General features: G+C 32.7%; 1 protein-coding gene across 2 annotated transcripts; it reads left to right on the forward strand.

Annotated features, from left to right (window-relative positions):
• The first annotated feature begins 784 nt into the window (after positions 1-784).
• LOC142542232 (uncharacterized) lies at positions 785-5,249 on the forward strand. 2 transcript variants are annotated; one of them, XM_075648745.1, is made up of 5 exons: positions 785-976; positions 1,483-1,674; positions 1,781-2,023; positions 2,972-4,324; positions 4,431-5,249. In XM_075648745.1, the coding sequence occupies exons 1-5, from the start codon at positions 937-939 to the stop codon at positions 5,027-5,029; spliced, it is 2,427 nt and encodes an 808-aa protein (XP_075504860.1). In that variant the 5' UTR covers positions 785-936; the 3' UTR covers positions 5,030-5,249. The 2 variants fall into 2 exon arrangements, with proteins under 2 accessions (XP_075504860.1, XP_075504861.1); XM_075648746.1 differs by lacking the exon at positions 785-976 and adding an exon at positions 1,042-1,365.
• Positions 5,250-11,937: the final 6,688 nt, after the last annotated feature.

Below are 11,937 nucleotides of genomic sequence, written 5' to 3' on the forward strand. Positions count from 1 at the left end.
AGTCTAATTATCATTGCTTGTATCTTTTCATTTGACTAGCTATTTTTTTTTTAGTTGTAAATATTGATACAATATAGTATATATATTTTGAAGACAAAAACTTGTGTAAAACGGTTACACGGATCGTATTTTGTGAGACGTATCTCTTATTCGGGTCATCCATGAAAAAATATTATTTTTTATGTTAAAAATATTATTTTTTATTATGAATATCGGTAGGATTGATCCGTCTCACAGATAATGATTCGTGAAATCGACTCACAAGAGACGTACTTTATTTTATTTTAAAAGCAGACATATCAAAACCAGGGCAAGCCAAAGACCCACCATTAGGCGGAGTGAGTCTATTATTATTTTGACGGATTAAAACTAGCATTATATATTATTATTATTAGTATTATTATTATTCTATTTATATATTTAAGTTTGATTATATAAAACATCTAGAAGGTTTCCATTTCCTATAAGTTTTTCCATATTAATTGGTGAAATCTTATTTTAAAGATCATATAAATGTTAATTTGACCAAATGTAATAATGAACATTAATAAAATCGTAGAAACAAAACCAAAATATATAACAAGTAACAATAGATTAATTATCTAATAGTCCAAAATCACATTTCGATTTTCTAATAATTATTGAATACAAGCAAATTAAATTACATATAATAAAATATTTACTTGTAAATTATGATGGCAAAATCAAATAATGAATAATATTTTATTAAAATTCCGTTAAAAGTCTTATCTATATATTTTATTTCCCGTGTGGAAACCGTAAATCAGACGTGCACATGCTTCATCTTTTTCTCATTCTGTCTTTTCTCTCACAGAACTCTGCTCTACGTTTTTTTGTACTCCACTTCTCTATCTAGACTTCAATTTTAGTCCAATCTTTGTATCTCAAAAACGGCGCACAGGCTACGCAGATAACATGGATGGTCAAGATCACAAGAAGCCCATCACTTCTGCAGGTTTTACTTTTGACTCGGATCTATTTATCATCGAGTTCTTGTATTGCTGAGGTTTCTTGGGGTCAATCCGTTGCTTGCGTTGGTGTTTTTTGTTCTTTACTTGTGTTTTGTCAAGATTTTTACTGGGTTTTTGTTTTCATGTGTGGATTTATCACGGGTTGTCTGATATCTGTTTTTTTTTTTTTTGCAATGCACGCACCCCCACCTAGGCACTGTTTAAGAAACAGTTGCGAGTGATTGATTTTTTTAAGTGTGTGTAATCTTGTTTAGACCTGATTCACAGTACCTGGTGTGCCGGAGCTACCACAAGTCGAATGAAAAGTTTCAAATTTTATGCTATGTTTACCCTCCTTTTGGAATAGTTAATCTCGAGCCCTGTCTGTTGTTGGGTTTGTTTCTTGATTGCCGTTAACTTTATAGTTTGTTAAGTTTGTCATTTATCTTCTTGATATTGTTACCATTTCGATTCTGAAGTTGATAATCGATTGAATTCTTAATTCTTGAAGTGCACGAAGTTCACGGGGTTCACCTATGCAACAGATGTGGATGGCCTTTTCCAAATCCACACCCAAGTGCCAAACACAGAAGAGCTCATAAACGAGTTTGTGGGAAAGTTGAAGGCTATAAAATGAGTCCATCTGATTTGGCTATTTCCGATGACGAACATGCTTCGGATGAGGACGAGCAGCATACCCCCAGTGAGAATTAACGAGTCAATATATATACTTATCGGTGTCTATTTTTATAAACTGTGGCTTTTGTTTGATTGTTTTTTCCCTTTTGAGAAGTTTTTATTGATTGAAGGTCCTACGATTGAGAAGAGTAATGTGAAGGAGTCTGATAGTGACGGTGGAGTTCATCTGAGGTCTAATAAATCGGAAGAAGATGTGTTTTCAGATGCAGTTACAGATTTTTCAGAGAGTGGAATTAGTCTCAGCTTGGAAGAACGCTTAGAAATTATTAAAGGAGATGACAAGAAGATAGAGCAAAAAAGTGTGGAGGGTGATATTAATGTGAACCTGTTAAAGAATGTTGATGAATGTGCTGGTAAGCATCTCTTGCATTATACTTATCAAATCAGATATCTGCCTTAGTACTTGTTATCTTAGCTGGAAGATATGCCTAGTTTCTTTACATTTTTGTGGCATTGTTTCTTCTCCAAAGGAGGGAAAGATTATCTCTCATGTTATGCCATTAATTTGGTAGCTGGATATTATGTCAACAACGCAACAAGACTGCTGGTTGTGCTTGGTTTACGCTAACGTAGCAGAATTTTGTGATAGGTGGAGATAGTGTTGTCCTTGTATTCTCCTGTCTAGAAGAATAAGCAAGATTGAGAAAGGGCGCACAAATTTTTAATTTACCATTCACCATGGAATTGAAAATGCCAACATGGTTGATTACTTACGATGAGACACATCTACATGTTGGGTTTATTATTTTGTATGTTTCTGAAACGTTTCTTATGCATCAAGCAAAATAATTGTTGAAAGCTAGAACTACATTTATGTGGTTGTCATTGAATATTTCAATTTGTCAGGTTTCTGTTTGACATTAAATTTGTCCATGGAAGATTAGGAAGATGGAATGGTAATTAATGTCTCACAACTGGGATTGCAAAATAGTTGGTGATAATTTTAAACTTCAACTTCTTGCTCACTTCTTGGTAGCATGAAAATTATGTTCCGAGTCAGGTCAAGCCCTCTAAATTCTATATTAATGCATTATCAATACTAACTAAATGGTGCATATATTGCATCATTTATACCCAAAAACTTGTTTCCATGATCTACTTAGTCGATTTTGACTGCATCTTGCATGTTAGAGACCTAGATAGAAGAATTTCTGGGAAAGCAAAATGAGATTATTGGAGCTTTTAATGTTGGGCAAATCTTTCTTTTGATAAAATTGTTTGCGGATGATTTATGCCTTTCGTTATTTCTTCTAGTTGTCTATGTCTCCGCAAATCCCATAAGTTCAGTTCCGTGAATGCAGACATAACCGAGAAACTCAATGATCCGATAAGTAGTGACCAAATGTGTACTGGTGCCGAAGCAGTTTCTGTTGAAACCGGCAATCACTTACAGCCTGATGATACCAAATATGATAGCCTGAAGAGTGTACCTATCCAAGTGGAAGGAGATGAGTTGGCTTCTGTGAGCTTTAACTCCAAAGAGGAAAAAGCTTCAGATCCTACATTGATGGCTGTTGAGAGAAAGGAAGCGCCACATGATAAGCTTGATGGAAGCACTCATGTCTCAGATACCACTAATTTTACTGCTGTTGAAGATAAACCTGAAATGGAAGACGTCGAAGTGCCTCTTGCAGGGACATCTGATAAATTTGTACCGAGGGAAACAAGTGGTCATGATGTAGAGTCTTCAAAGGAAAAATGTTCAGTCACGACTGTTTCAATCCCGGTCTTCCATAATTCTTCTGCGCCAGAAGATGATTCAACTACAAGGGTTCTTGAAGAAAATGCGAATCATCATGATGAAAAGGCGAATTGTGAGCTTCCGTTGGCTGGGAATGGAAGTGGCAAAGGATTTGCTATGGAGGAGCAAATAATTCTTGATTCATCAAAACCACCTGTTAATTCAACCGATCCTTTACCTTCAGGTGAAGTGGATGTTGATCCAAGACAATTAGAAAGCTTATCTAAAACTGATTCTGGCTTGCTAGAATTCAAAGATGCTGATTTTATGAGATCTCGTCAAGGATTTGAAGCGGGTAACATCACTAGATTGGATATTGGGCTAAATCTTGACGTCCCTGATGTTGTCAGAGTAAAGTCCACTGCTGTTGCTGACGTGTTGGACGAATCTAATCATGACGGTGATGTTGTGTTTTCAGAAAAAACTAAAGAACAGCTGATTTCAAAACCTTCCAACAATCCATTCTCAGATTCAGCTGAAAACTACGCCACTATAAATAGCCTCACCAATGATGTTCAAAAAACACCAGAGTCCATCAATGTTCACGAGGATACCGAACAGAAACATGATAGCGGTGCTGTCATATTACCTGAAAGTTCTGACAGCTCCCCACTAAAAGTGCAAGAAACACCGTCTGTGAAGGAAAAATGTCTGCTTGAAACTGATTCTAACAAGAGCCATGCAACTGAAGATTTCAGTATGCCGGTATCGGTTAGCATTGTCGAAACACCTGACAAAATTTCACACGAAGATTCTTCGAATGCTGATAAAAAAGTCTCTGATGGTGAAAAGGCCACTGTTGTTGATTCCAAATACTCGCAAGATGAAAGCTATACAAATGACAAGCTGATAAATGAGAAAGATAACGTCTCTGCAGCTGATAGTCTGGAAGGAAAATGGGGTTCGATTTCAGGTAATTTTTTTCGATTCAAGTATGTCTGTCTATCTTTTATGTTCTCGTCTTATCACCTACTTTTCGTGATTAACTGAATGCTTTCTCTCTCTATCCAACATGGTAGCTGTCGAAACAAACTCTCAATCATCCCCAAGATCAGAAACTAATATGCAGAATTCAGAGCTGAGGAACGTTAAAGTCCATCAAAGCAAGTCAGATGATTTTGAGCCACCTTCTTTCATGACTTTGGTTCAACCTGGGAAAACACCTGATTCGGTAGCTGCGTCTACTGCTTCAGAAATCGAGCCAGTCCAATTCAATCAACAACAAAAATCTGAATCATTACAGGCTGGTTGGTTCCCTTCTTTAACTAATGTAGTGAACGACTCACAAGGGAGAAAGAAAAATGAGGAGATAATTGCAAAAGTAACAAATTGGAATGCGGGCAAGGAACATCACAGCCAGCTGAAAAATCTTTTGAATGAAGCCAAGTCCCCAAACCCGAAACAACAGAAAGACGAGACTTCGCGGATAGATAATGGTGCTGATGGGACGACTGTGAGTTCCGTTGTTGAACCTGAAGAACCTAAACTTGAGATACCGCATAAAGAGGATTGGAACTCTCCGGCTAGGTACCCAACCATGATCAAGAAAGAAAAAAAGAAAGGCAAACCATATTGGGTGCCATTTGCTTGCTGCTCTTCGGTGAACAGGGATCTGTGATAACCTTGTTGGGTTATATTTTATTGTGTCGATATGTTTACAGTGTCGTTTCAAGTATCTTGGATTCAATTAAAGATTGTGCGATGCATAGGTGGTGGACTAAAAGGTGTGGAGTACTGTTAGCAAACTTTTGTTGTGATTTTCTTGAATGTGTGTGTGTTTTGAATATAAATGTGATCGAGGATGAGGAACTTTTGTATAATTTTGAGGTTCGTTTTCAGTCTTGATTTTCTTGAACTTTGTTGTTAGACATTGAATGCATACAAGTTTTGATATTTTATTTCGAAATATAATTTATACAAATGTTCCTGTTTTGCCAGGTGGTATCCCCTCTGTAATTGGTTGGTTCATAAATATGACAGAATTGTGTTGAAAACTTGAACCTAAAAAAATCACCGAATGCGAAAGTTGATACGAATTCAACTAAAAAATAAACTTCAAAATCCATGCTATTATTATTTCGGAAAATGAGTTAATATAATATAAAAAATCAAAAGACTTGTAAAAAAATTTAAGGGTGACTAATATTTTCAAGAATTATGTTCACTCTTTCAATATGTGGGCAAAAGGTACACAAATGTGTGGGGTCAATGCTAATACAATGTATCTTGATTTTGATTGAAAATGTAAATATATGGCATGTATTATTTAAACTAGTTACCATGCACACGCGATGCGTACGTGTATAATTTTTTTTTATCATTATCGATGTACTAAAGTGTAATTTGACAATTTATGGAGTGACTATATTGATATTTGAATTGTTGAAATAAAAAAATAAAAATAAAAGTGTGTGTTGAAATTTAAAAAAACAAAAGTGTAATATTAGTATCATATTAGGGTAAAATTGGAAGAAAAAGTTGGTGTTTTCCTGGGTAGTTACTATACTATGTGCTCAATCTTAATAAAATAGAACAGATGAGTGTCGCTATGCATCACATATTTGTACATGTATGGTTGATTTTTATATGTACTTTTGTTAAAAATTAAAATTAAAATTTATTTATTGTTATTTTTATTAAGTTTTTCTAAAATATTTTTATATAATGTTAGTTTTTCATGGGAAAAACGGGTGTTTGGGTTATTGAATTTTTTTTTTATCATGACATTACTTTGCTTCTATGAAGTCTAGGGGTGGGTACGGTACGGTATATCGTACCGAAAATATCGGTATGAAATTTTTTCATACAGATACCGATACCGAAAATTCGGTATACCGCACATTCGGTATACCGAATTTTCGGTATGGAAAAATTTCATACCGGTACCGTACCGACACCGAAAATTTTGTCGGTATACCGAACTTAAATTTAAAAAAATAATAATAAAAAATTATACCGAAATACCGAAAAAAAAAAATATTTCATACCGATACCGATACCGATACCGAAAATTTCGGTACGGTACGGTACGGTATGATACCGTACCGAAATGTTCGGTATACCGATTTTTTTGGTAAGTTCGGTATTTTTTTCGGTTCGATTTTTCGGTATTTCGATATTTCGGTATTTTTTCCCACCCCTAATGAAGTCCAAACTTAATACCAGTATAAGATGTTTGATTTATCATGTACGTGGAGGGAGGAAAAGATGCAATGAAAGTGAAATTTGGCAATATATTTATTTAAAAATTGAATTACAAATGCAATTTTAATACATATGCATAAGATTAAAAAATTATGGTATTTTTAGAATATAATATTGATTAGTCAACATGCAAAAAACTTTATTATAATCTTTGAAAATCTAGATAAATATTGTAATGCAAGAAAAGCTACATACGGGTGAATTATTGGTGAATTTATGAAATCTAATCCAAATTCCAATGAAGTTTGCATATTATTATAGGAAAAAACTCTCTATGAGATTATATCACAAATCAATTTTTGAGACGGATTTCCGATGCAATTCGACTCATGATTTTTTTTGGTTTTTATGTCAGAAGTAATATTTTCACTACAAATATAAATCAGATTGACTCGTCCAATATATATAGATTTGTGAGACTATATCACAAGAGACCTACTCATTATTTTAATAACTACTCATCCACGCATGCAAAAATTTGCGTACATAACTAATTCATGTATATTAAAAATAAATTAATATTTTAATTATTTATAAATTGAAAAGGTATTATAAAATATGATAGTCAAAAGTGGTAAATAATAAATTTATTGAAACATCATTTTCCATATCTTTCATAGCTTTTGGTTATTTTTTTTGTCTAAAATTAAATGACATAGAGAATCATATCGAAAAGACTATAAATAAACCATCCTTTCGATAGTTTTGTAATATTTCTGAACAAATTATTTATGTAAAATTGCTTAAACAGAAACGACTTAATATAATTTTTATACAATATCGGTTCTTAAAGTAATTAATATTTTATATATAGGATTCAGTTGACATTCTGTGAATCAGATAAATGAATTTTTTTCCCTTTAATAAAGGTCTATTTTCATTGAAAATAATATAAGTGAATTTTGTTTGGAAATCACTTTAATTGGTAATAAAAAAATAATAATGTAAAATTTCATATAACAATGTTAGAAAACCATATGATATTGGTGAATAGATTCTTTTTTTAAAAAATGTTTTTTTTTTAAAAAAATAAAAGATGGTAGAAGGGAGAAAATAAAGTCTAAGAAATATTTTAATATTTTATAGAGTAGAATTAACTTTTTTTTCTAATTTAATTAAGGTAGAGATTATTTCAGAAAGCAACTAAGATGAACTACGTACTTAAATAAGACAATTAATATATAATAGAAATATTTTGCGTACGTGTGCATGGGCAGTAAGCTACGCTTGCCGAAATCAGTAACTTGGCTTGTTCTTTTGATACATAATCTTCTCCACTTCCCAGTTCCTAGAACGCCTTGTGCTTTGGTGCAGGTGGTGGCAGGCGCCGCGGAGGTGGAGGCGGGTGATGTTTATGTGGCGGCGGAGTGGTGCGGGCGATGGTTTCTTGAGTTCTTGCCCAAAGCCAGCATTAGAATTAATGTCAGCGACAGAATGAGATATAGTTAACGAAAAGAACTAGATAACGTGATAATTAATGATATAATTATAAGAAACAAACTCTTTTTAAACAAAGATATCATATCACACAAAATCTTAACATAATTATTTCATCAATTATCAAATTATTTAGAAATACAAAATCATAATTAAATATTCAAAATCATATCAACTAGGAAAGAATTGTATTTCCCTTCACGAAGATTTTTGTGACAGACGTGGCTTGCTATTGCGCTGTGTTTAGAATATGCGGGAAAAAGTTTGGTGTCTAAGTTGCTTTTGGTGCATGCAAAATAAAACAAGTGCTTTATTGATTAAAGAAAAAAATCTAAAAACAAAAGTGCTTTATTGTTTCCGAATCGTGGGGCCAATTTATACAAGCTAGTCTCGTGTATACACATTATATTTACATATATTTAGTTTTTAATGCATAAAAAATTTAAAATAAGAGGCTAAAAAAATGAAAGAGTGATATTTGCTAATTCTAAAAATTACAACAAAATATTATTTTATCTCATTTATGACTCAAATATTTTATATAGTATAAATATCTTCGATTTCAAACATGTATAATATGATCCTTTTAAATTTATACTCCGACCTCTGTATATATATTAAAATAACTTCATAATAAAAATTCTATAATTTGATATGGACTGAATTTGATATTTATTTTAATTTTGTCAATTCATAAAATTCGAGTAATTTGAAATACATCAATCTAAATACTATATATAAAAAACTATTGATGTTTAATTTTGATTGCTTCTTGTGTTTCAAGGAAATATAAATATATGAAGACTTTAAATTGACTTATTGTCTCATATATTTTGCCCTTTTTTATAAAAAAATTTGACATGTCAAAATATATTAATATCAATATATTTTTTCGCCCCTCGTCTATAATTTTGGTTAGTTAGTTCATAACCAAATTTTTATTAGTTTTCTTCTTCATCTTTAATTGATAAAAAAAAAACATCGGATACAAAAATATGGATTTCAATCGTAATAAATTCGGGCCTTTGATTTCAAATCCAAATCAATCACCCAAATCGATTCTCATATAGTTACAAATGCAGAATGTGTGATTTTTGCTTGCCCAACAATCATGGTTTTCCTCCCATTTCCCGTTTTCTTCAATACGATTCTCATGAGTTAGTTGCACATTCATTGAGTGATCATGTCATACTTTTGACATGTATTCCTAATCTCAACTACCTAACACATTCAAAGTTACTATAAAATCTTCACAAAGTTATCATAAAATAGTAGGTACTTTTGCGGCCTCTATAACAATAATTATCTCAACTTATCGTTCCTTTCATAACCAAAGTTCTCGTGTCTAATTCTTTAAACCATTTCAAACCACAAACTCAATAAAGCTTATTCACCACAATTCTATCTTATGTCTGTGCAATGGTCCAAATGTTTTCAATGATAATTGTCCATTTTGTTCAATTTCAGGTTATATAATATACCCAAGTGATATTCGTAGTAGTAGTTGAATAACCTTGGATTACTGCTTCGGTACCAAGACAAAAGTTACTTGGTATCTCTAATATTGCCGAAGGAATGAGAGAATTTCCTTTCAAATAGAAGACATCAAAGCATATATATATATATATATATATATATATGTTAGTTTCTTGGAGTCCAACTATCCCATGTAACCCAGCCATGTTATCTTCTGATATGCGGGTTGCATACCCAAATGTTACATTTGGAAGTATTTGTAAATCTCCACCAGGTGTTAGAAATGTGAACCTTTCAAGGGCCAGGTTACCAAATATATTCATTTCATCCATATACTGAACACTAAACTCACAAGAGGGTTTACTTCTTGACCGTTACATTTGGTATATCGTTGAAAATTTGTGCACTCTGGGGTATAGCATTGTACTATTCGAAAACTCGACGAACTTGATGGATTATATATGTTATTAAAATTAATCCCGCACTTAGTGCACAGTGTGCTCCGAACCCATAATAAATCAGTCCCCGTGTCCATTATGAAGTACTGGGAGACTCGAGGTCTACTTATGAATATCTTCATCAAAAAAATTACGCCACCACGAGGTATTAAGGGACTCGTGACTTCATATTCAGACATGCTGCTTCGGTTTCTCATCATTATTAAGTACTCTACCCGAGCCCGCGAGCTTTTTATTTCATTGTTCCAGCTGTCTGAAATGGAAAGATTTAGGTTGTACAATGGTGAAAATATTGAATCACGATGAATGAGTTGTATGGTGACTGTGTGGTTTGGGATGAAGGAATAAGCCATCGGTATATGAGATGTGAAAGCAAAATAATTATCTCGAAAATCATATCGATGACTGTCGAGTTTCTCTAGGTTGAAGGAATGACAAATTATGAGATAGATGCTTAATTTTAAGGCAGGGATTACAACAACACCCACTATATATAGTAATTCTGATATGTTTCAAGGTTACATATGATTAGGTTAAAAGTTAATTATTGATGTGTTGGATCAATTAATTTTTGAATGATTGACAAATTTGATGAATATCGGAAGAACTTACCGGCTGAATTTCACTAAAGAAACTGATATGATCGAACAATTGGTCAACAAACATACTAACGTTATTGAAGCTAACTGATCGCCAAATCCAACTGATAAGAGCAACCATTACTCAAGCCAAATGATGACCCTATTCAATTGGACCAGTCAGGCTTGCTAGAAGACATTATCTGAGAACTATCAGTTTACTCTATTAAGGATTAGTTTACTCAGTTGATTTATCGGGTAAAGTTTTCTGTACCATAACAGTCTATGATTTATGGTAAATGTCAGAATTCCGTGACCACCGCCTATAGTGTACAATTGTTAGAAAGTACATTGACGTGGAAAACGATGTGTCCAACAACTACCTCATTTGGAACGGATATCCGATTTTATTTTATCGATCGTTTGATCAAAGCCAATAAATAAAGAAAGCATTCGGTCAATTTATCTCTCTCGACCTTCGAAAAATTTCAATCATTCACAAGCTTTCAAGAGCCAAACTAATCGAGTTTTTCAGTACACACGAGTGAATTTATTAGATTATTAAAGATCATGCGTGCTTAGTATTTTCTTTCAAAAATACTTGTATTCTGACAGTAAAATTATTGTTCTGCTTTGTTAAGTTAAGTAAGAATACTAGGAGTTTCAGTTATGCGGTGTTACCTATTGAATTGGGTTTTTACAAAGTGTTATAATCTCCAAAGTCTTATAGTAAATATTATTCTATTCAAAGAAGAAGGGGCAACATATGAGAAATTCCGTCTCCGAATATCCATAAAATTGATTGCGTAATTTATTTTTTATTACATTTTCAGTTTATTTATCAAACCGATCCTTATTCAACCATTTTTGTGTTCAATCTGTCGACGAGTCTATTTAAAAAAACATTAAAATTAGTATGATTGCTTATTCAATCATCCTATTATCAATCACCCATCATAATATGGTGATATTTAGGTAGTACATGCCAAAACAATGAAGGATCATGCTAAAGAAAATGGCAAATTGGGAAAATCAATTCATAATTGAGAAACTTGCATTTTTGGTCATGCATGTTTGACTCTTTGCTATTTTAGTCTTTTGTGTTGTCAAATTTAAGTCTTAGTCTGACATATTTGTTTTTGTGTGTGTGTGTCAATTTTATTCATTTTTCTATTGTGACACTGATGTGGAGCCGATATACTACTGATATATGTATTTCCACAACAACACTGTCAATTAAGAATAAATTTATCAAAATTCTAAAGATAATATGACTGAAATGAGGACTCAAATTGTAAAGAAAAAACAATGAATTATCACGCTAAAAAAAGCAACGTCATTCCAAACACGAGTGTACAAAACGAGATGAGAAT

Source organism: Primulina tabacum, chromosome 4 (assembly GCF_025594145.1).
Source record: "Primulina tabacum isolate GXHZ01 chromosome 4, ASM2559414v2, whole genome shotgun sequence".
Taxonomy (NCBI): Eukaryota; Viridiplantae; Streptophyta; class Magnoliopsida; order Lamiales; family Gesneriaceae; genus Primulina; species Primulina tabacum.